The sequence below is a fragment of the Mytilus galloprovincialis genome, chromosome 14 (assembly GCF_965363235.1).
Source record: "Mytilus galloprovincialis chromosome 14, xbMytGall1.hap1.1, whole genome shotgun sequence".
In the NCBI taxonomy this organism is placed as follows: Eukaryota; Metazoa; Mollusca; class Bivalvia; order Mytilida; family Mytilidae; genus Mytilus; species Mytilus galloprovincialis.
Window position 1 is genome coordinate 8,597,233 of NC_134851.1, and position 21,834 is coordinate 8,619,066.

General features: G+C 31.3%; 2 protein-coding genes across 2 annotated transcripts; both read left to right on the forward strand.

Annotated features, from left to right (window-relative positions):
• The first annotated feature begins 4,529 nt into the window (after positions 1–4,529).
• Positions 4,530–11,459, forward strand: LOC143059349 (uncharacterized). The gene is made up of 4 exons (XM_076232830.1): positions 4,530–5,286; positions 8,910–9,122; positions 10,609–11,049; positions 11,263–11,459. Exons 1-4 carry the CDS (start codon positions 5,127–5,129, stop codon positions 11,457–11,459), a joined length of 1,011 nt encoding a protein of 336 aa, XP_076088945.1. The 5' UTR covers positions 4,530–5,126.
• A 625-nt stretch (positions 11,460–12,084) lies between these two features.
• Positions 12,085–18,903, forward strand: LOC143058599 (uncharacterized). The gene is made up of 5 exons (XM_076232079.1): positions 12,085–13,312; positions 13,688–13,721; positions 15,910–16,178; positions 16,974–17,001; positions 17,372–18,903. The coding sequence occupies exons 1-5, from the start codon at positions 12,116–12,118 to the stop codon at positions 17,680–17,682; spliced, it is 1,839 nt and encodes a 612-aa protein (XP_076088194.1). The 5' UTR covers positions 12,085–12,115; the 3' UTR covers positions 17,683–18,903.
• Positions 18,904–21,834: the final 2,931 nt, after the last annotated feature.

The window sequence follows — 21,834 nt, forward strand, 5'->3', positions numbered from 1 at the left end:
CTTATCTTATTACCTGAAAAGATTAAACTATTTTATTTTTTTTTTGAACTTGAAAGAAGATTTATAGGTCACTGCTGAAATAAAAGAAATGCTAGTTATTTTAAGTCTACAATCTGCCTACTATTGAAATGGACTGCATGTGTAATAATTCAGAAAAGGCAATGACAATGAATCTGAAAATTATTACCAACATTTTTTAAAGGATGCTTGTACAATATTTTCATGAGTCTTATTGTAAATGCCCTAAAAGATTGGTTTTGTAAACTTTTTTTAGGAATATCATTGTAAATACAATATTTTCTGTATAAATAACATTTTTGGAATATTATTGTAAATACCATATGTATTATATAAAGTAACAAACGATTTATCAGTCAAAACTGCCTGACAATATTTATTTGTAGACAATTTTAATGTCTTCTTGTGACCACTCAATCCCCCTGTTGTTATTCAACTCCAATTTAGTAACCCACTTTAATGCTTATGGTTTTTCTCAATGACTGCAGTTTCATGGCATATGTCTAAAGATGTTTACTCAATTCCCCGTCTATTGGTTATCATGTGTTAGATACTATTAAATCTTAGTAGAGCAATATATTTCTGTTAATCATGCTGTATCAGTTAGATTTCGAACCTTGTTTTATTTCTATTTTTACATAGTTTATTATTGACAACCACTATTTGTGCTAGACAGAATTAAAATATATGAAAACAAAGAGCAAATAATGTTATCGATCAATAATTTTTGAAATTATTTTTTTAAGGCAGGAAATACTGCGCTTCATATCGCGTCCAGAAAAGGCAACCGTCAGACAGTCAAATATTTGTTGAACAAAGAGTGTGATCCCCATATACTTAATAAAAAAGTAAGTACTAGTGACATTATATCTTTGTTATGGATAATATATTGAAGTCTTGGTTTAATTTTTATTTTACAAAATAAACCTTACAATGCTTTGTCAACTTTCATTCACCTTGCCCTTTCCTTAAGGTTTGACAATTACATTTCCGAGAACAAACATATCACAACCACAACCATTCCTCTGTGTTTACGTCCGAAAAGCTTTAACCGCATTCCCGTTATTAGAGAGCTCCAAACTAGACATTTGAATGACATGGATGTAACCATAAGAAACATTAAAAGCTTAACGACAAACAGGCCGTGGAGGATCATCTGTGTCTGAAGGAGTTGTAACCATTGGTTCGTCGTGTAGTGAATTTCTCAACGAAGGAAGGTTTGAGAGAGGGCTATTACTTTTTTCCACTGTTTTTCTAAACCGTCAGCCAGTAGTGTTTTATTTAAAAGAACACCAACAATAATATTCTCCTAATAATTTGCTTTTAATCATTGTTTGTAAAATATTGAAATTAATTTTTTACTTTGCTTGTAAAGACACACTGTTTAAATTCTACATAACGTAACAGTAAATAGTTATCAAAGGTACCAGGCCTATTATTGTATACGCTAGACGAGCGTTTTGTCTACATAAGACTCATTATTCCTTTGTGTCAGTCACGCTCAGATCGTAATAGTTATAAAGCCAAACAAGTACAAAGTTGATGAGCATTGAGAACCCAAAATTCAATAAAATTGTGTCAGGTACGGCTAAGGTTATCTATGCTAGAATAAGAAAGTTCGAAGTATTTTGAAAAATTCAAACTTGTATAATAGGGGTTTTGCTTCAACCTAAAATATATCAGAAAAAAAGGCAGCGACTAATAATAACATGACTGAAATTGCAATGAAGCGTTGTTGCAAGAACGCGTTTCAGTTTATCCGATAATTTAGAAATTGTGATAGACTTTTATAAAGCAGTTCTTAATTTTCTGTTATGTTCCAAAGAGTTAAAATCAAATATATATAATATGTCAGGGTGAAAAGCCAATAGATGTAGCCAGCAGATACCCGGACATACTAAAGCTATTAAAGGTAAAATATAAATATTTCTCCTTTTTAGTAGTTTTTAATTTATTGACTGATCCTCTGGTATCTTTCATCCTTCTTTTATTAAAAACAGATATTTTTAAGAGTAGTGTATTGACGTCATAAGACAGTTTAACAATTGGATACAAATGTATGATTCATTGCAGGTAGTCGGTTATGGCAGCATTGTCTTCAATGCCTCTGTTCATATCTTAAAAACTTGGATATATAGAAATGCTCGTTTCAAATATGAGACATTTTCACATAGTTAGTTAAAGGAGTTTATTTGATAACCCATACTGTAGGCCTTAAACTTTTTGATACAATGTTGGTAGAATTTGAAAATATATAATTGTTTTACCTGTTAAACCTTTTCAGCAATAGTGTTATTGGTGGTGTATATGTGATGTCTTATGTCTGAAATGTTGGTGAAGATTGCTAAAGCTTCGTCTTGGCAAAATTTTCAAAATGTTTGATAGCATTCTCTCGCCCACAAACATTTTCCCTGTAATTCTCTGAACACCATATTCCTGCTTTTCAACCAAATTTGCAGTTAACAAGGGGATGAGTCATATACAAAATAAAAAAAGAAAGGTACAAACATTTTTCGGAATAGGATGTGAGATTTTTTTTATATATAATGTAGCACACCCCTACTACCTTTTTATCATGCGGCTTCTCAAGGTAAAGAATCCCTTTGTCTTTTCACAAGTTCTTTAAGAAAAATGATCCAAAATGTGGGATCTATCAATGACCATCAACAATACTTGATAATTATTAATAGCTATTTCTAGAGAGAAACTCATCTTCGTTGTTGCTTCACAAGATTCATTTAACCTTAAAATAAGCATTTTATGTATCTGTATAGCAGGCAAGTTGAGCAATTTGTTTGCAAATGGTGAACTCATCCTTGTTTTTTGAAGCTGTGCATCAAAAATAGCAATTCCCGTATCTTTTAAAATAAGGTTGTCTGTTTATTTGCTTATTGTTTTAACAGCTGTAATAAATGTGATGCGACTTTTCCTGATTGATATACTCTGTTTATACAATACATATATTTGATAGCTCCGTATGTTTTCATCTATGCTATATGATTCCCTGCTTTCCAAATCAGCACAAACGGCAAATATCAGTCACTTGTTTAAAAATGAAATGTGTCCAATATCGATACACAGAAATTATGTGTGTATACCCTTCTTTGAGTTCCTCAGTTTGAGGTGCTTTAGGAATATTGACCATATGTATGTAAAAAAGGTACATGTGGTATATGCAACAGTTAAAAGGAGACGTAGTATCATTGCTAACGACAACACTATCCACAAATAAACGTTAACTATAGGACAAATCGTTGAAAACGTGTGTTAATCTTAATAAACTAAAATTGGATATTTCTGTCTGAATGTTCTTTTTTAGGAATATGGAAATACACTTTTACCTGGTGAGTATTATATACCTCTAACTCCATGAATCGTATGGGTTGTTAATTCAAATCGGTTATTCTGGATAAAGAAAGTATAATACAATGACACATTGAAATCAACACTTAATAAATGTCCTGCATATGAAGAGCGTTTTCGATTGACCTTCAAAAGGAACGCTTAAAAGCCATTTAATTGAAAGCCAAAGATGTATAAGAACCGGTACAGTTGAAAAAGACAGAAAAATTGTAGCCGAAAATACCTAATGTAATATGTGCACGGGGGAGATAGAAAATGTTTTTTTCTTATTCAAAATTTATCAATGGACAATTTAAGAAATTGTGGTTAAAATCATGTCAATACCGAAGTACTGACCAATGCGCTGATACAATTATCGTAAAATCATTGTCAGCAATAAGGGTATTAAAAGAAATAACCTCCCAACTCACATACATTATATCTCTTGATATTTAGTAAACATGACTTGTAAGAATAAATTGAAACATTTTGACAACTCTTATTTGTTTGATTATGTCGATAAAAACAAATGTTGTCTTTTTTCTTATTTCTGTTAAGCATTATTTTACTTGTTTGATTTGAACTTTTTTTTTCTGTTATTAATAAAAAGCACACCAATCCTACATGTTTTCGAAAGTGTTTAAATGATACCTTATTTAAATTATTAAATGAAAATGTACTTGAATTACAATTAAGTGAAAATATTTTTAGATGCTCATATCTTTTCAATCTTTCACATACTGATCGTCGGGTTGCAAATTTGAACTTATATTTTTAAGGCTGGTAAATGAATGAGCAAAATAAGAACAATACTTCAACCTTAATGTAGTGATTTGAAATAATAGGAATGACGATTTCCTAGTTCAGTAAACATAGTTCAGATAATAAAATCATATCACAAATCATGGATTACTTTGGTAACATACCATTACGAAATATTTATTTTATTTCGTATGTTTTTTATGAAAGTTTTACAGATTTCGCTGATTTTGTTGTTGACTTTTTGTTAGATATTCGGAATCCTTTAATAAGTGAATTGTCTCTAACACCTACTTTTCTTGTCATTATTTCATAAAATACATTTAAAAAGCCCGATTTTATAAATCTTATAAAATCTCTGTTATTTATTTTATAATTTTATTTAATAATAAAATCTGATATGAGAAATCTTAAGGACAAAATTGCACGCAGAGAATTTGTTTACAGTAAATTTCAAAAAGGAAACGCAAAGTGATTCAAACGTGCAAGTGCATCTTTGTATAAATACATGATTTTCTAAAGGACACTACACTCAGTAAAATGCAAAAAAAAAATAGCAGAACTTATCATAATTGATATTATAGCAACCGGTAAATGCTTGTGATTTGAGATTCCCAAGCACTTCTACATCTAATAAATTGTCAGATTTAAATCAACTACAAAATTCAAGCCCATTGAAGCTATCATAGATACGGATAGGCCGAGCCCCGTTTTATGGTTACAAAGATATATGATTCAAGCAGTAGTGCTAAAAAATATATAGATATGATTTACTTTGTGTCAAACTTATTTGCTGCACCACCGTTATATATCAGGTCTAAACATATTTTGAAAGTTTTTGAATGAACATGTACAGAATCATATAACTATTTTATATATAGAACTTACATTTAGATAATTGAAATTTAGGTCTTCCAACTGAAGTTAAAAAATTTGATAAGAAATCAGCCCATGTATTCTCTAGTCTATTGAAAGAAGAAAGTTATCCCCACTTTGAGTCAAGACTTATGCTAGCTGGCGAACAGGGCACAGGGAAGACAACTTTAGCGAGATATCTTGTCGGAAAACGGCCTACAAGATTCAGGATTTCAACCGATGGGATAGAATTATACAATGGTCTTTCATACATGGACCGTGAATCAAAGGATTGGCTTGGTGGGCTGCAAGGTAAAACTAAATCTTTTTATACAAACGCAGGACATACAATATACGGACGTATTCTAACTGTCTATATAGTTGAATCCTGTTAAACAATATTAACGTTATACATCATGGTTCTGTTTTGTCTATTTATGTGAGCCAATTTATGTCAAGTGTATAATTTATACATAATTGGTTTACTGTCGCAGTGTTGCAATTAAAGTGCATTAGAACTAGCAAGACAATATCAAGACTGTAATGTCGTACTATAGATTACACTGATTGCAACATTTGACAAAAAAGGCTATGACTTAAAAATGTTGAACAAATATTGCCTTGTACCCAAACCATGTGCATGATTATTACATTACTACATTTTTCGATAGTCCTCTTCTTTTTAAAGATGGACACATACACTTTCACTGCTTTCTCTAGCAAAGGCATCAATATATAGTGTATGTATAATTTTGAATATTTTGTTTTGACAGAATAACATGAATTATTCACTAAATACTATTAAAGCATTCATTATTGTTACACGACGCTGGAAACTGCATGACTCTCAAAACATCTGGAATTTAATGTACATCACAAAAACTATGTAGCTTGAGTCCCTACTATACTAATTTATATTACAAATGAGTAGAATGTTTTATTATTCGATGTGCACACAATTATTTTGCAGTATATTCGACAATTATCTTTACTCATTATGATTTATTCTTTTATTTCGGTTTTTGAACAATTATGTTCTGTATGTGTATATTTCATTACTTGTTAGGTATGTCTGTCTTTGTAGTTGCAAATTAAAGATAAGGGATGGCCTGAACAATTTTACGCCCTTCAGTAATTAAGGATTTTTGAATATGGGCATTTGTAAGTTAGATAAGACATTTTAAACAGCTGATGATGATAATGTCAAAAAATAACTCATGTTAAAATATACAGGAAATATATGTAAATGTAATAACTTAACATTATTTACATGATAAATACCCCGACTAAATAAACAGCATGAAATATAACCGGTAAATAAATCTTATTTTTTTTATGATAATTTCAATTTTTTATGTAGATTTTTACAGTTTTGAAAATGTATATCAAAAATGTGATCACAGATAAATGTAGTTTATTTGTGTTTTCCACATATTGTTGATATAAGAGTAAAACAAATTTTGGCTAAAACACTTGCATCCTTAGCGTTTGTCCTCCAGAAATTGGTGGCGTCAGTCATCATGTCAGTACTTGCTAACCTTTATACTACAACGGGTCGATTATGACGATCGACGTTGCCTTTCCTGCCATAAAGACTGGTTTGGCAGACTAAGTTGATATGTAATTTTCAATGGGCCGATATGACCGAGAGATAAGATGAATAAAATTTAAAAAAAACACATTGATTTAAGCTATAAAAGCCTATAATGACGTTCTGTCAATGCCCTTTTATTCTCGTTCCTTTTTTTTCATTTGGCTATTTTTATGACGTTACAAAGATGTAATACATGTAAACTAGCGCAATGGTTTCCATATATTTGGTAATCATATCTTATTTATGTTGTACGTAAATCAATCCATTTTTTTTTTGTGTTATTGTAAATATATAACTTTTATGATTTCAGATCCTTTATCAATAACTTAGGCCGTGTTCGAATTATTAACCCATTATCAAGACTCAAAGCATCAGAAATATTATTAGTATATCGTTTGAAATATGCCTGAAATATTAGCCACTGGTATTTTCTCAATCAAAGATTTCCTCCTCTATGCATGACTCAAATATGTGTTCGGTAAATTAAAGTGTTTGGCTAGTAAAATACTCTGCAAAAACAAAAGAAACATTAATCTGCAATGTACCAACTGTAATTTATTAGCCAGAGCCGTAGTTGTGAAGAAGTATCTGCATGGTAATATTGGGTCGTCATCTCTATCCTGCCTTCTTTTCATTTTATTCGCTCCTGGCCTTTTAAATTAGTTTATCCTGATTTTTTTTTTACATAAATTGTCATCAGCTTTTTATTTTAGGAAACGTGACTCATCCAGACTTTTTTTCACTCAAAACCCCGGTCCTTCCTTTTTTTCCAATACCATACTAGCTCCCCTCCCTCCGGAAATTGAAGCTTTCTAAACATATTTTAAAATCCTATATTTCCCTTTTCATTTTAAAGTGCTGCAATCACCAAAATGGCTTTCATAACTATGATTTATGGTTTATTTGAGATATTATTACAAATTGAACGTAACATTAATCACTTATGTGAACTTGTTTCGTGATTATCAGTTTGGTTTAGGACACAAGACAACAGTATTCTAAAAAAACAATCTGACTTTCCAAGACAATTGAATTCGGATTTGAACGCACCTGAAAACGAGATTTTGATGAAAATTGGTACGCATTTATATAACTCGTTTGAAGCATTAGAGTATTCAACACCATATATCAATAATATTTTATTTTACTCCCAAAGTTTATGTCGATCACGTGATAAAATCACATCAAACCGCAATTTTGAGGTAGTTTTTGTTTTATTTTCGATAATATTGCAGTAATCGAATGTTGGTTGATCAAAGCAATGTAAAATGACGGATCCCTCTTTTTTCAATTATTTTCATTTATATCCCTATGTACACAAACTTTAACCTAATTCACACGAATCATTTGAACATATACAGCCTAATTTAAGTTACATAATAAATTATGAGTAAAATATCTTACTTGGTTTGTAAACATGATGAAAATTATACATATTCTAACTTATGAATCATCACATGATATTTGATGTAGCTGATCATACAAGACGTGTATGATTGAATGAAAATAACACTTCAATAAAAATCATTTGTACTGAAATTTGAATTGATTACACATATAACATATTATTATTTTCTGATTACATGATGCATCTTGGTTATGATAGGTGGACATTTACATGTAAAAAAGCGAATTATAATGAAAAGCAAGTATTAAACATGAGATCATAACTGTTACATGTAAGTTGTGAGTAGTATATATAAGCTGGACAATGTTTATACTATTATAGTTCTAATTGATTTGCATATATCAATACATGACTTGCTTTGGTCAATTGAAAATGTTCGCTTTGTTTGCACTTCGACAAACCATCTTTTCGAAACTACTTTGGTAATATTCACTGCATGCACGGACCCTGTATTGTTAGCAAATTGGGACAACAAAAAACACACAAAAAACATAACAGTTGTTTCTATTCTAAGGCATTGACATGATTTAAGCTTCGAAAATAAATTAAATGAACATTTAAAAAAAACTTCTGCGAAATTTCATAATGATTTAGCTCTGGTTAATTATAAGTCATTTGCGAATTTCTCTTAAAAATTTACTTTAAATCTGTAGATTCATATGTATTGATATTCTAACAGCCTGAAGCGCATCCGAAGAGTTTCCTGAGTACTGAAGGTGTTAGAATATCAATATCTACGGATCTAAACGTATAATTTTTTTAAGAGTTTAGAGAAATTCAACAACCATCACCCAAGGGATTATAGTCTTTGAAACAACGTGAGTTAACCAATCAAAACCCTAGTTGTATACTAACTATAGGATACACACCGATAGAACAAATTGTCTTTAATCCTACAAATTAATATGATTCCATTATAACTATCAATTTTAGATTTCTCCTTAGAAGAAATACTCGTTAGTAGATCCCTTTTGAAAGAAGAAAAAATAACGAAACAAAACAAGCTAGATGATACAACACCGATCAGTCAAGATATACCAGTCGACGCACAAATAATATCATTGCCGGAAAGCAGTAGAAACCTAAGACTTGAATCAAAGGACACATTGATTTCCGACACAACACGAGAATGGTCAGAACATGATGGTTTGTTATATTATAAAATTTCGTATGATTACCTGTATATGTAGTTTTGTCATTTATTTCGTTGGGTCAAATTTTACTGATGTACAGACCTTTATTTCTGTTTCATTTCATACACAATTCCTTATGACTTTGCCAGAAAATATCTTTGTGGCTTTGGGAAATGGTTTTTTTTTTCTTCTGTAAGATAGTAATTTTGAATTACGGCAGCATGTCAAGTTGAAATAAGTCAAATTGGATTTCATTTTTCTCATGCAACCTTGTAATATTCAAATGGTGAAAGCAACCTATTGTGTGGTGATCAAGAAATTCGAATTCATATTGGTAAAACATATTATTGCCTTATTAAAATTAATTTTCTCTAATCGATTGCTACAATTAACAACTATGATTTCTTAAATTGCAAATATAAATTTGGTATAATGGGAACGGGTAATCCGTCAGATAGACAACAACCAAAAAGCAGAATGAAAATAATACAAGTAGAAAACAGAAGTAATACTTATTTAAAATTTTACCTTATTTTAGAATGAAAAGGTAAAACACACTAAAGAGAGGTCTAATGACAGAAACAATCAAAGTTTTTCGCGTGAAATTATTTATATAAGAATATCTGTTCTTCGTCCACTTCAAGCATTGTTGTTCAATTTTAATATAAGTGGCATTGCGTGGTGAATGTGAAAGCGGTCCACAAAAGTTAAGCTCTTACTAGATAAACCTGTTTATGGACAAGACTGTGTGAAAGAGAGACTAAAAATACCAAAGGGACAGACAAAATTATATATCGGAAATAAACAGACAAAACCATGGCTAAAATGAAAAGAACAAACAGACAAACAAAAGCACACAAGACACAACATAGAAAACTAAAGGATTAACAACACGAACCCCACTAAAAAACAAGGGGTGATATCAGCTGGTGCTCCAAAAGGGTCAGCAGATCCTGCTCCACATGTGTCACCTGTCGTGTTGCTTATGATATAACAAATCCAGTAAATAGTCTAATACGGTAAGTTACATTTAAGAAAGGGAAGGGGATTGTAGTTACAACGTAAGGAACATATCCGATGTCATTTGTGAAACGGTTATTCCATAACGGTCAACCAACACGTGATTGCGTCCGTAAAATTTACGAAGAGATGATTTCAACTTCACCTTTTGGAACTCTTGATTTGATAGCTTCCTTGTGAGCAACAACCCTCTACCAAGACAATCATGATAGGAAATACTAGCACGAGAATATCGTATCAATTGGGAGATATATACACCGTATGCAGGTGCTGCTGAAATGTTGCTAGTTAGAAATGGAAAGTTCACAATTGGTAAGCTGAAATCATCTCTTTTGTCGTTAAATTTTGTTTTCAAATAGTAAATGTATTATAGTTATACATTGAAAAGTCAGTCCCTCTGATCAATGGACATTATGTAACTATATGTATTTTTCTTGGTTTCTTTTGATTTCATATATTTTTTTGTGATTTTTTTTTAGATTTTAGAAAAACTTCATATTCGTCAAATGACGGAGACCGTATCAATGACAAACCAATTGATGACTCAGACGGTTCTGAAGCGAGGTCAAGTCTCACTGGTGAGATGCATATACATACTGTTACTAAACCTGGAGTTGTCAGAAAGCTGAAAAATATGTTCGGGGTTTCGAAACAAGTCAAAGAAGTCAAAGTGTCAATCTCAAAAGAAAAGTTTTTAGAAATGTCTTCTAAAGTTGGGAAAAAGCAGTTGCACAACAAAAAAATAGCACCAATAATCATCTGGGATTTTGGAGGGCAAGATGTATTCTATTCAACTCATCAGACATTTCTGACAGACAGAGCTATTTACATGGTAGTATTGGATGGAAGTAGAACACTAGCTGATCCCTGTCCGTATGAAAAGTATCTTCCTGGAAAGGGTCAACATAAAACAGCAAGAGGTATTAATACATACATTTTTTCTGTAGTTGTTAAGATTAAAACACCAATTTACAATATAGTTTTTCATAAATATATAAACTAACAATTGACATTTTTAACATCTTCAGAACTTATTTCATTATTGGAGAATTTTAAATTGGAATGGAAAGCAATTACGTCTTTGATCAGTTTTCACCAATGTATTATTCTTTTTTTTCATGTTTATTCTACAGATTATCTACTATTCTGGATCAACACCATTGTAACATACTGCAAGGGAAGTAATCAGGGATTTCCTAAAATTATGGTGGTCTTAACGCACAAAGATCAGGTTAAAGCTGTAAGTATACTTTCAATTGAAATGGTGGAAGGTTTTGACTTTGATTCATATTGTTGTTACGTAAACAAATTAATAAAGAAAGAAGAATAATGTCTTTACTATTGGCATAAACTAACTGCTTATTGTTTATACAATAGTTTAACGTTAACAAATATTTGACCAAATATGATCTTAAGTTATATTCCAAACTTATAATTGCTTGTTTTGTAAGGAAATTGTTTTATTTCATATTTAGGTTTCCTAGTACATACCAATTTGCATTTCTACTAAAAATGAAGGGAAGGAAATAAAACAACAAAAAAATACTAACAGGGTCTCCATTTCTCCAATTATTTTGTTTTAATAAGATAAAAATAAGTGTTATAATTTCAAATTTCTTTCTTTGAGTAGGGATTTTTTTTAATGTTCCTCGTAGTTCAGTATTATTGTGATTTTCCTTTTTCCAAATATACATGATATATTATACAACATGATCTGGCTTGAATAAATAAAATAACACCATACTAGCGCTACATCTGTATGAGACAGGCTTTGTATTTGTAGTCATCATCACTATTTTAAAATGTCCTTATACAGGCAATTGTGTGATTGTAACTTTGCATTTCCTAATATACCGATAATTAATAATTGCATTAGAAGGAAGTGGTGGTCAAAATATAAAGTATAACGTAAAAATGTTCTCTTGTGGTATTTTTTAGCATGATGTTAAAAAAAGACGACATGAAATATTTGCTGAAATCAAGAAGATGTTTCAACAAACGCCATTAGAGCAGCATTTGGTGATTGAGGATCAGATATTTGTCAACGCTAAAGACGAACATGATCGAGAAATGGGGAAGATAAAGAAGATTATCATGAGCGAATCAGAGAGGCAACCAACATGGGGTGAACTACTTCCGAAATGCTTTATCCCTTTAGAGTTAGAATTTGCATCGTTAATCAGACGCAACATTCCCTTGATAACCCTAGAGCACCTACAGAAAATAAACGCATTGCAGCCTATAAGACCGTTGTCAGAAGATGAGTTGAAGGTTTTTCTGAAATTTCAACATTCAATTGGCAAGTTACTGTACTTTGATGAACCTAAATTGGACGACCGTATTATTTTGTCTCCAACCCTTCTCATTGATGCCTTTAAATCAATTGTTACAGACAAGCAGTTTTGCAAAGGAGACCAAAAAAGAGAAGAAATATGGGATGCAATGGGAACGAAAGGCATGGTTTCAAAATACGCAATAGACGGCGTTTGGAAGAGAAAGAAATATGCAAAATTCAACACAGACAAAGATTATCTGTTAACTGTTATGACCCATCTGGACATATTGGTAGAACCAAAGAGGTACGATACTAGCCGAATGCGTATACCTGCAGACTTTTACTATGTTGCAAGTATGGTACGAGGTAGTGATGATTCCGGATACCTCCATTCAGCCGACATCACACAACGAAATATCGCCATAGCTTTTCAATCGACATCATTGATGATACCTCCTGCATTATCCTTCCGATTTATAAGTTACTGCTTATCTGTCTGGTCGGTAAAGAGATTCAGAGAGACAAAAAGGGAAATGCTGTTCCACAGGTCAGGAGTGTTCACAATTGATCCTTCCTTGGATATGTATATACTTTGCGAAGATGACAAGATTTCTGTCCGACTTGTTCATGCCAGAACAAACACACTCATAATGAGGGATCTTGCTTCCAGTATCAATGAATGTATAACATCTGCCTTGGAAAAAATAAGTCAGCTGTATATAAGAACCAGCAGTGATCAGAGTGACAACAGTGATGCATCCTTTGTGACCAGGATATGTTGTAACTCACCAGATAAACCATGCATCTTACCACTGGAAAATCTTGCATATGTCGACAAAATCTGGAAATGTCCTGCTCATGGCATTGAACACCCAATACACATTGTCAAATCGTGGATACCAGGAAAGGTAAGAATCGTACCAAAATACAATTAGATACAGAAAACAAACAAAAAAGATTTTGTAAACTGACATATACGACACAATCATTTTGACAATTGTGAACTACTTAAATAATGCAAATATAAAGAGATGAATAAAACACAAGTCAGTATAATATGATGATAGAATTCTTTAACGATTTGAGCGTATATAATTACATTATGTTCATGTATGTTTATTGTCATTCAGTTAGATATACATTCCTTTAGTTATGTATGCATGCACTTTTGTTATGTCTGTAAAATTGCTAAAATATGTTTAATTTTTCGTGATATACAAATAGTATTTTAAAGCTTTCTATCTTCAAGTATGTAAAGCAGAGATATGTATTTGTATTTCTAGCAGGAGGAGGACGGATGTGAACCGGGGTGTCCAGGTATTGTATTATTATGAATACATACTGTTATGTTCTTTTAAAATCTCATATACATTCGTGGTTTAAGAGATTTTATAGTCAAACGGAATGGTTTTCTAAATGTTAATTAATTGAATGTAATACAAAGCGCCAGTTCCTCATTTCTTTCTTAAACAATATGAATTCAATTGATATAATTGGAAAGCAAATCGGTTTGCACTTGTATTTGAAATGAATGAAGCAACCACCTTGTTTTGAGGTAACACAATAACAAATCTGTGTTAGAAAATTATGACTTACTTTTTAATTGTAGTTGGACAATGGACTTTTGAAAAATAGAAACCATATCAGAGTATCATAGTAGTGTATTAATGTTTAATATTAGTTAGTCATGTACCTATAGCATTTCTGATGTCATTTGGTACAGGAATCGAGATTTGTCTTATAAATTACAGTTGTACATTCATTACATATTTGCTTTAACAGTCTTACGTGTGTGAAAATCTTAAGGTCACGTCTTCCAAACTGCGTCAGACGTAAAATAGTTGACAGTTTGTACAGAGAAGCGCTTCTACATATTAGTTGTAAATAAATTATTCTACCGACATCCGATTTAAACCACCCGTAGGTGATCCTTGGCAACAGAGAATGTAAAATCAAGTAATGTAGTAATGAGTTTCATCCGTTCTTTATTGTCACTACAGAAGTTCCTGAATTCTTCATATAACTTTTAACTATTCAGTCATTTTCTCTGGTGAACGATTTTTGTTCATTTACAATTTTGTGTATACGTATTTTGTGTGAAAGTGTGTTTTTTTTCATGAGAGGTTATCTATCTCCTGTTCCAAGGAAGCACTCTGTAAGCAATAAAGGCAAAAGGAGTATACCTCTGTTCGAAACTCATAAATCGATAGAAAAGAAAACAATCCGGGTTATAAACTATAACTGAGGGAAACGCATCAAATATAAGTGGAGAACAACGACACAACAGAAACACAACATTAAAATATAACACACGCTAACGAACTATAATACAACAATGGCCAGTTTCCAGACTTAGTACAGCAACGCTTAGCATATTGATAAATGAATACAATTGATGAGAAGTTAAACACCTTCTTTTTGATATGGCCTGGACCGGTGTTCAACATGTCGCGCATAGAGAGGTAGTTTAAAGCAACATAGTGACATTCCAATTGTGCCTTGAGTTTTTGTTAGTCGTCACTTTGTCATAAAATTAATATGTTATATTTATGTTTGAATTATATCCAAGTGGCTCTTGATTTTTCATGTACTGTTTCAGAAACAGTGTTACAGTTATTTGAAGTCACATTACTAAATCTACACTTTTCAGTCATGGTTTGTCAACTTTGAAACTTTTGCTTAGTTTACATGTATAAGTTTGTGATTAGAACAATTTAAGATGAACTGCCAATTTTAAGTCAATGATACTAGGTATGCACATTTTTTTGGCATTTACAAGTTTTATTTCCATGGATATTATATAGCCCATCCCCTTTTCACGGTTCATTGATTTTGAAACTTTTACATAGTTGATGTTAATGCTTGAAATTAGGTTAGTTTAAAATGAAAGACTTATAATAAGTAAATGATATTTAGTATTCAGTTGTATTAGCATTGGCATATCTCATTTGCATGGAGATTTGTTTGCAATGTACCTCGTTCATGGTTCATTGACTTGGAATATCTACATGTTTGATGTTAAAGTATTACAATGTTAATTTAAACATTTGCATCATCAAAATAACCAAAAGGTGAGACATATCTCTGTGATAACAGTTAATTATAAGGAAATACCTTCTATGCAAAAAGATATTATCCAATTAGGTAATATATCATTATGCTGAGATTGGCTTATATACAACATGATTACTTTTACGAAGGAATAACTTTGAAAATGGAAATAGGAAATGTGTCAAAGCAACACCATCCCAACCATAGAGCAGACAGCAGCCGAAGGCCACCAATGGGTCACTATTATATTTTAACCTATTAACCTATTATCTTTTAAAGAAGCTTAACTATATCTCAGTATGCAAACATGTATGAAGCACGCCTGGTTTATGATTATCTATATGTTCCCTAAAATTTAAATTTGCTTTAATTCCTATATAGTTAGACGCTGACATGGAAGCTTGACTTTTTATTATTATATTTGCATTTGATACCTTCAATCTCTTTATAACAGTTACAAATGAAAAGTTTTTGAAAGAGTTACCATCAGACCTACATCTACGTCGATTGTCGTTAATGTACAGCAGCAATGACGTCAGAGAACTGGCAATACATTTAGGATTCTCGGCGACAGACGTTAATGTCACAGTTGACACAGGGGATCAAACATTATGGAACTTTGAAGTTTTTAGACGATGCAGGGATAGCAAAGCGGTTACATTTAAAGAAATAGCAAAAGCAATAGAAGATGCTGAAAAAGGAAACATGCATTCACTTTGCAAGGTAAACGACTATCACAAAACATTGACAAAAGAAGTTTGTTTCAATGTAATTACATCTGAAATTTCTTTGGCGATTAAAAATGCAGAAACATTTCATGTCATAAAACTATGCACTTGCAACAGGTTAACAATCAAACATTACAATTAACTTCTCATAATTTATCAATCTAAGATTGACAAATGGAAGTTCAAAGACAATAACGAACTCATATATCTAAAAGTCAATGGCATAACACCCATGCACATACATTTTGATGATGCTGAAAAACAAACACGTGCAATGTATTTAAACTTAATCATTATTTACATACAAAACATATCAGAAGGAATAATTTGTATGTACGTATAACATGTATACATGTAACATAAAAACAGACTAACAGTGCTGCTAAATCTTTTTTTTTTTTTATTTGAAAATAGCAAACACGGTTATCAACATAGATTTTTACTGACAACAACATCACATGTCACTTCAAGTTCAAAGCGTTGACCTAAACAGGCACAATATATATACTACTGCGCAGGTTACCTGTAGACATGCATGCGTATGTCAGACTTAGAAATACTAAAACTATACAGTTATAAAAAGTAGCATATGCATACTATGTTAAAATTGTACCATACTTTATGATTGATCTCTCATATATAATCATTTTATTGGGTGATCGTATATCAAATATGAATACGACCGGGTTGTTTTCTTATGAATCTGTTGCATATATGAAAACTGTTGATTTGTTTATGCTCCATACATGTTTTTATTTTAGTTATAATTACATTTATTTATGTTTTACAGCTTGTGAAAGGTGACTTTATTGGTTTTGGTAAGTTTAGTGTATCAAAATAGTTATATCATATTTTCATTTGTAATAGTTATCATAATTTTGGTTGATCACACATATTTTGTACAGGACACAATCCCGTCATGTTCTTGGTCAGTAACACATATATATCATAAATATACCTTTCGAATGCACGGGATATACCAAAAAAACATTTTAAATCCATCCGTCAACGTTACGCCGACGACGGCATGGTAAGAATATGAAAAAGTAAAAGAACACTTTGTAATCTATATAGATGTGTTAGATGTGCATAAATAATTACAATATTTCCAAAAAGCATACCTAAATACATAAACTGTACCAATGAGTTCAAGGTTTCGACTAAAATAATAGTTGCTCATCATTACAGACAGGGAGCCGGAGAAGTGGGATGTAGTACCTACAGAGGAGCACATTGACAGATTAGTTCCATTGGTTGGAAAGCAATCTCTCCCATTCCTGATCGAACTTGGCATGGATTTCCATACCTGGGAGCGGATAAGCCACAAGCAAAATGAACGAGATTTGGTACGACTGAATAAAGCTATTTTAGAAGAATGGAGTAACAAGTTTTGCCGAATGCATAGTCTGAAACCAACATTGAGGACCATTGCTCAGTCATTTAGTAACATAGGCAAAAATGTTAAAATTGTGGAAAATGCCTTACTAGATTTGTTTTGACTTCTATCGTTGCATCTCTAAGTTTTTACATAAGAGTTGATATTGAACTATTTGTAAAATAACCATATTCAAGTTGAGAGATTGAAATTATAACAATTTAGTTGACGACACTCTTGTGAACATTATATGTACATATTTTTACTTTGGCTTATTTACAAATATCATAACATGATGAACATAGTGGTTGTTTTTTATTGAATGGTGTTGATATTGTTAGAAACTAGTTGGTTATGGTTCTCGTTCAGGTCTCTTTCTTACATATTTGTTACCTTTAAGCACACACATTTCCTAAATTGGTGATACAAGAAATTTTGCTTTAAAAAGATGTGATGCAACTAATCCAATACATGTCAAAACAATTTTGTATGTGTGTATATCGAACAATCAAAAGCATGTACATTAAATTAATATGTGTTTTTTTCTTTCTAAAGTTGATAATGCACTGTTTTAATCATTAGTAGTTATTTGTGTTTGAAAGTATCCTTTAACATTTATTTCAAAGGGTTGAAAGCATTTCGACTTACTTCAAAATAGTACAAAAATGTACCCATCTAAATTGTGATCTAAAAACAAATGTATTTATCAAAGTTCAATGCAGTGACAACATTCTAAATTAAGTTTTTAAACATTTAATCTAATTGTATAATGATTAATGCATTCATCTATCTTAAATACATTATTATGATTTCATAGCTCATGTATCTGTCTTAATTTGTTAAAAAATCATTCTTTTTTCATAAGCTGCAATGCAGAATACGATTTCACCTCATTATTGATGAACATAGAATATTATGAAACCGTAAACTAAGACATTTTACTCTTTCATGTTGTAAATCTATGCGGTCAAGTATGAAAATTTACTTTTCAAAGATTATAAGCATTCTAACAAACAATTATAGTAATGCCTCCTATCTGATGTCATTTTTTTTAGATGTTTTGATTTGATTTTTTCATGTTTATATGTATTTTAAATGTGCTATTATTTTTGGAAAAATGCAAAATACCAGAAGTAATGTTTTGAAACTTCATCACATCAAGGCATTTTCATCTCAGAACAACACGGATTTACACCGACAACAAAATCCCACTGAATAATAATTACTTGTTATTTAACAACCAGTAACTGTGAGTACTCAAAGATCTTTACTGTGTGTATTGAATTGTTTTTTTTATATTTTTATATTGTTTGTATTTATACACTACCACGGCTGGTTTTGTTTTTCGCTAAATATTTTTTCTGCTTTGTATAGTTCTAGAATCTTCAACTGATTAGAATAGTTTGTTTTTATTTTATTATGTAAAACGCTGTCCCCTGTTAGGAGGAGAGTAAAGAGGTCACAAGAATGTGAAATCCAGCGAAATTCTTTATTTGGCTGTCAAATTATAGGAGCCTGTAGGTTAGTGGCTGTCTTATTTTTGATTTCTGTCATAGTTTTATTTTCGTAAATTGATTTGCGATGCAAGATAATCTTAAAAGGCCGTGTTCACACCAAACGCTATGTAGGCAAAAGTAGTATACCGCTGTTCAAAACGCGTAAATCTATGGACAAAAAACAAAATTGGGGTAACAAACAAAAACTGAGGGAAATGCATTAAATATAAGAGGAGAACAAGGACACAACATTAAAATGTAACATACACAGAAACGGACTAAGCATTAGACAAAATCCGATGAGAATAACACATATAACATCATGTTTACAATTAGTAAACATGTTTACAATTAGTTTAATGTAATATACATTGGTTTTACATTAAATTTGTTCGCATCTATACACCTGGTTTAGATACATTTGAATAAGTTTTGTTCACACTTTATGAACTATATGTCATTTAAATGTTCATTACATAGAATCGAATTTAAATTTCTTTGACAACTTTTCTGGCAGTGATAAAAGCCATTTTGATGATTTGCACCTATATATATATATATATATATATATATATACTTTTAAAGATAATAAAGATATCTCGATAACCAGAGACGGATAAAGGCATTTTTAAAATGCATGGTTGTTCCAAACATTAATTGTCAGAAAAAGGGGGTTCCATCTGAATCCGCTACTAATTACGTAAAACATCACGTAGGCTACAAACGAAGAAGAAGGATTGAGATGTTAAGGGTGTTTTGGTTATGCATTTATGAATGAATCGTTGATTGATCAGTGGCAAATATTTCTGTGTATTTTCGGGAAGATATTTTCAAATGAATGATGTGTTTGGCAATGATGATGTACTGAGTCTTGACTAGGGGTTCAGGGAATAACCATTCAACTAAAATTCGACTAAAAAAAAGAGGGGTGGTTTTTTTTTCCATAAAAAATATTCTGTTCAATGAGGAAAACAATTCTGAATACAGATTTTCCACACACCTTATAGTATTAAATGTTGAACCAAATTATTTGATTTATAGCTTTGAAAAACTTAATGAAAATGTTCGTGCTATGCGCGAAAATAAAATTCTGTGTCACTCACAAAAAACCATAACCCCCTTCCCGCATGAGGTAAATGGTTGCTCCTTAATATATATACCAAACCAAATAATATATCGAGTTTAGACAAATAATTCGGTAAAAAAACTACATAAATAATTGTTATAAAATCAATTTTATTAAAAGGTAATACAGGGTTAAATGTATGTTCCAAATAACTTGTTTTGTGTACACTGAACCACACACGTTCTACATTGACTATCGACTGCATGTAGACAATACATGATTTAAACTACATGTAAACATTGAATGTTATCAATGAGAACGTAATTGTGTTTTGTTTAAGCGTGAATTACACTAACACAACACAGAGTTTAGGTCAATGAGAACACGACCTTAGTTTTTCTTAATTGATCGGGCCTTGAAAAGCCAACTATACGGTATTGGTTTTTTCTCAGTGTTAACGACGAAAAGACAATTGTTAGATTGCCTATAATTGCTTACATCAAATTTATTCGTACTTTAGTGGATATGTGTCTAATCGCAGCAATCAAACTTTATCTCCTTATATAAATTTTATTTTATTATTGTGTCACATACTAATAGAACATTATACAATGACACAATAAAAATATACATTACATGTATACTAATGTACAATTACCTCGACATCGTCATATAATCAACCCCATCGTTTACTTTGTGATACATGTATATATACTACAGTTAATGTCACTTGCTACCTTACACAGGATCAATAATTCGTTGGCACTGCTCTCAAATCTGCTCTTTATTCTCTTTGAAACATCCCCCATTCCAATTCTCAATATTATAAACTGATTATATAACATCAATGTTTTTTTCTGAAAATTCGGATGTTTATCACGAGCTGCTAAAAGACAGAAACCAGTTCACCTAAAATGTCAAATATTTAATATAATATATGTAATTGTTTTTTTTTTATCAGTATCTTTATAAGTCTACGGTAGTCATGTCAATTTATATGTATATTAAAGATATAATCATTGTTTAAGTTTACGGGTATCATTATTTCGTAATTTTAACGGACCTCATCTTGGGTTGGTTGACCGTTATGGAATAACCATTTCACAGATGATAATGTATATGTTTCTTACGTCGTAACTACAATTCATTACCCTTTTCTTAAATGTGACCTTCCGAATTAAACTATTTACCGGATTTGTAATAACTTGAGCAAAACGACAGGTGCCACATGTGGAGCAAGATCTCCTTACCCTGCCGGTGCAACTGAGATGACCACAAGATTTTGGTTTTTGTTTCTTGTGAATTATTGATAGTCTGTTTGTCTTTTGCTTTAATTTTTAGCCATGACGTTGTCTTTTTTTTCGATTTATGAATTCGAGTATTCCTCTTGTATCGTTTGCCCCCCTTTTTTTTAAATCAAACAATTGTTGTTCGTTCACTTTATAAGCTGTTGTTTTTCTAAAAAGATGTTTAAGTCCAGTAGTAGAAAATTACATAAATTATTCTCGTTTTACTCCTTTCGTCAATTTTTTTGTTATTGGCACGGTATTTTTATTAACTTATGTTTTTTGGATGGCATACTCTGTGTTTCGTAATTTCAAATTTTTAAACCGGGTTCCAACCAATAATAACAATGTACATTGCAATATAACTGCCTGTCGTATTTAAAAGTAAGTTGCCATGTTGATTAAACAAACAATTCCAAAAAAGTGCC

Bases quoted from the DNA above. Each gene is read 5' to 3' on its own strand.
- LOC143059349 (XM_076232830.1), top strand. From the start codon at position 5,127: ATGCTAGCTGGCGAACAGGGCACAGGGAAGACAACTTTAGCGAGATAT. The intron at 5,287-8,909 runs GTAAAACTAAAT...TATCAATTTTAG, and splicing joins TTGGCTTGGTGGGCTGCAAG to ATTTCTCCTTAGAAGAAATA. The intron at 11,050-11,262 runs GTATTAATACAT...TTTATTCTACAG, and splicing joins TCAACATAAAACAGCAAGAG to ATTATCTACTATTCTGGATC.
- LOC143058599 (XM_076232079.1), top strand. From the start codon at position 12,116: ATGTTTCAACAAACGCCATTAGAGCAGCATTTGGTGATTGAGGATCAG. The intron at 13,313-13,687 runs GTAAGAATCGTA...TTGTATTTCTAG, and splicing joins AATCGTGGATACCAGGAAAG to CAGGAGGAGGACGGATGTGA. The intron at 13,722-15,909 runs GTATTGTATTAT...TCTTTATAACAG, and splicing joins ATGTGAACCGGGGTGTCCAG to TTACAAATGAAAAGTTTTTG.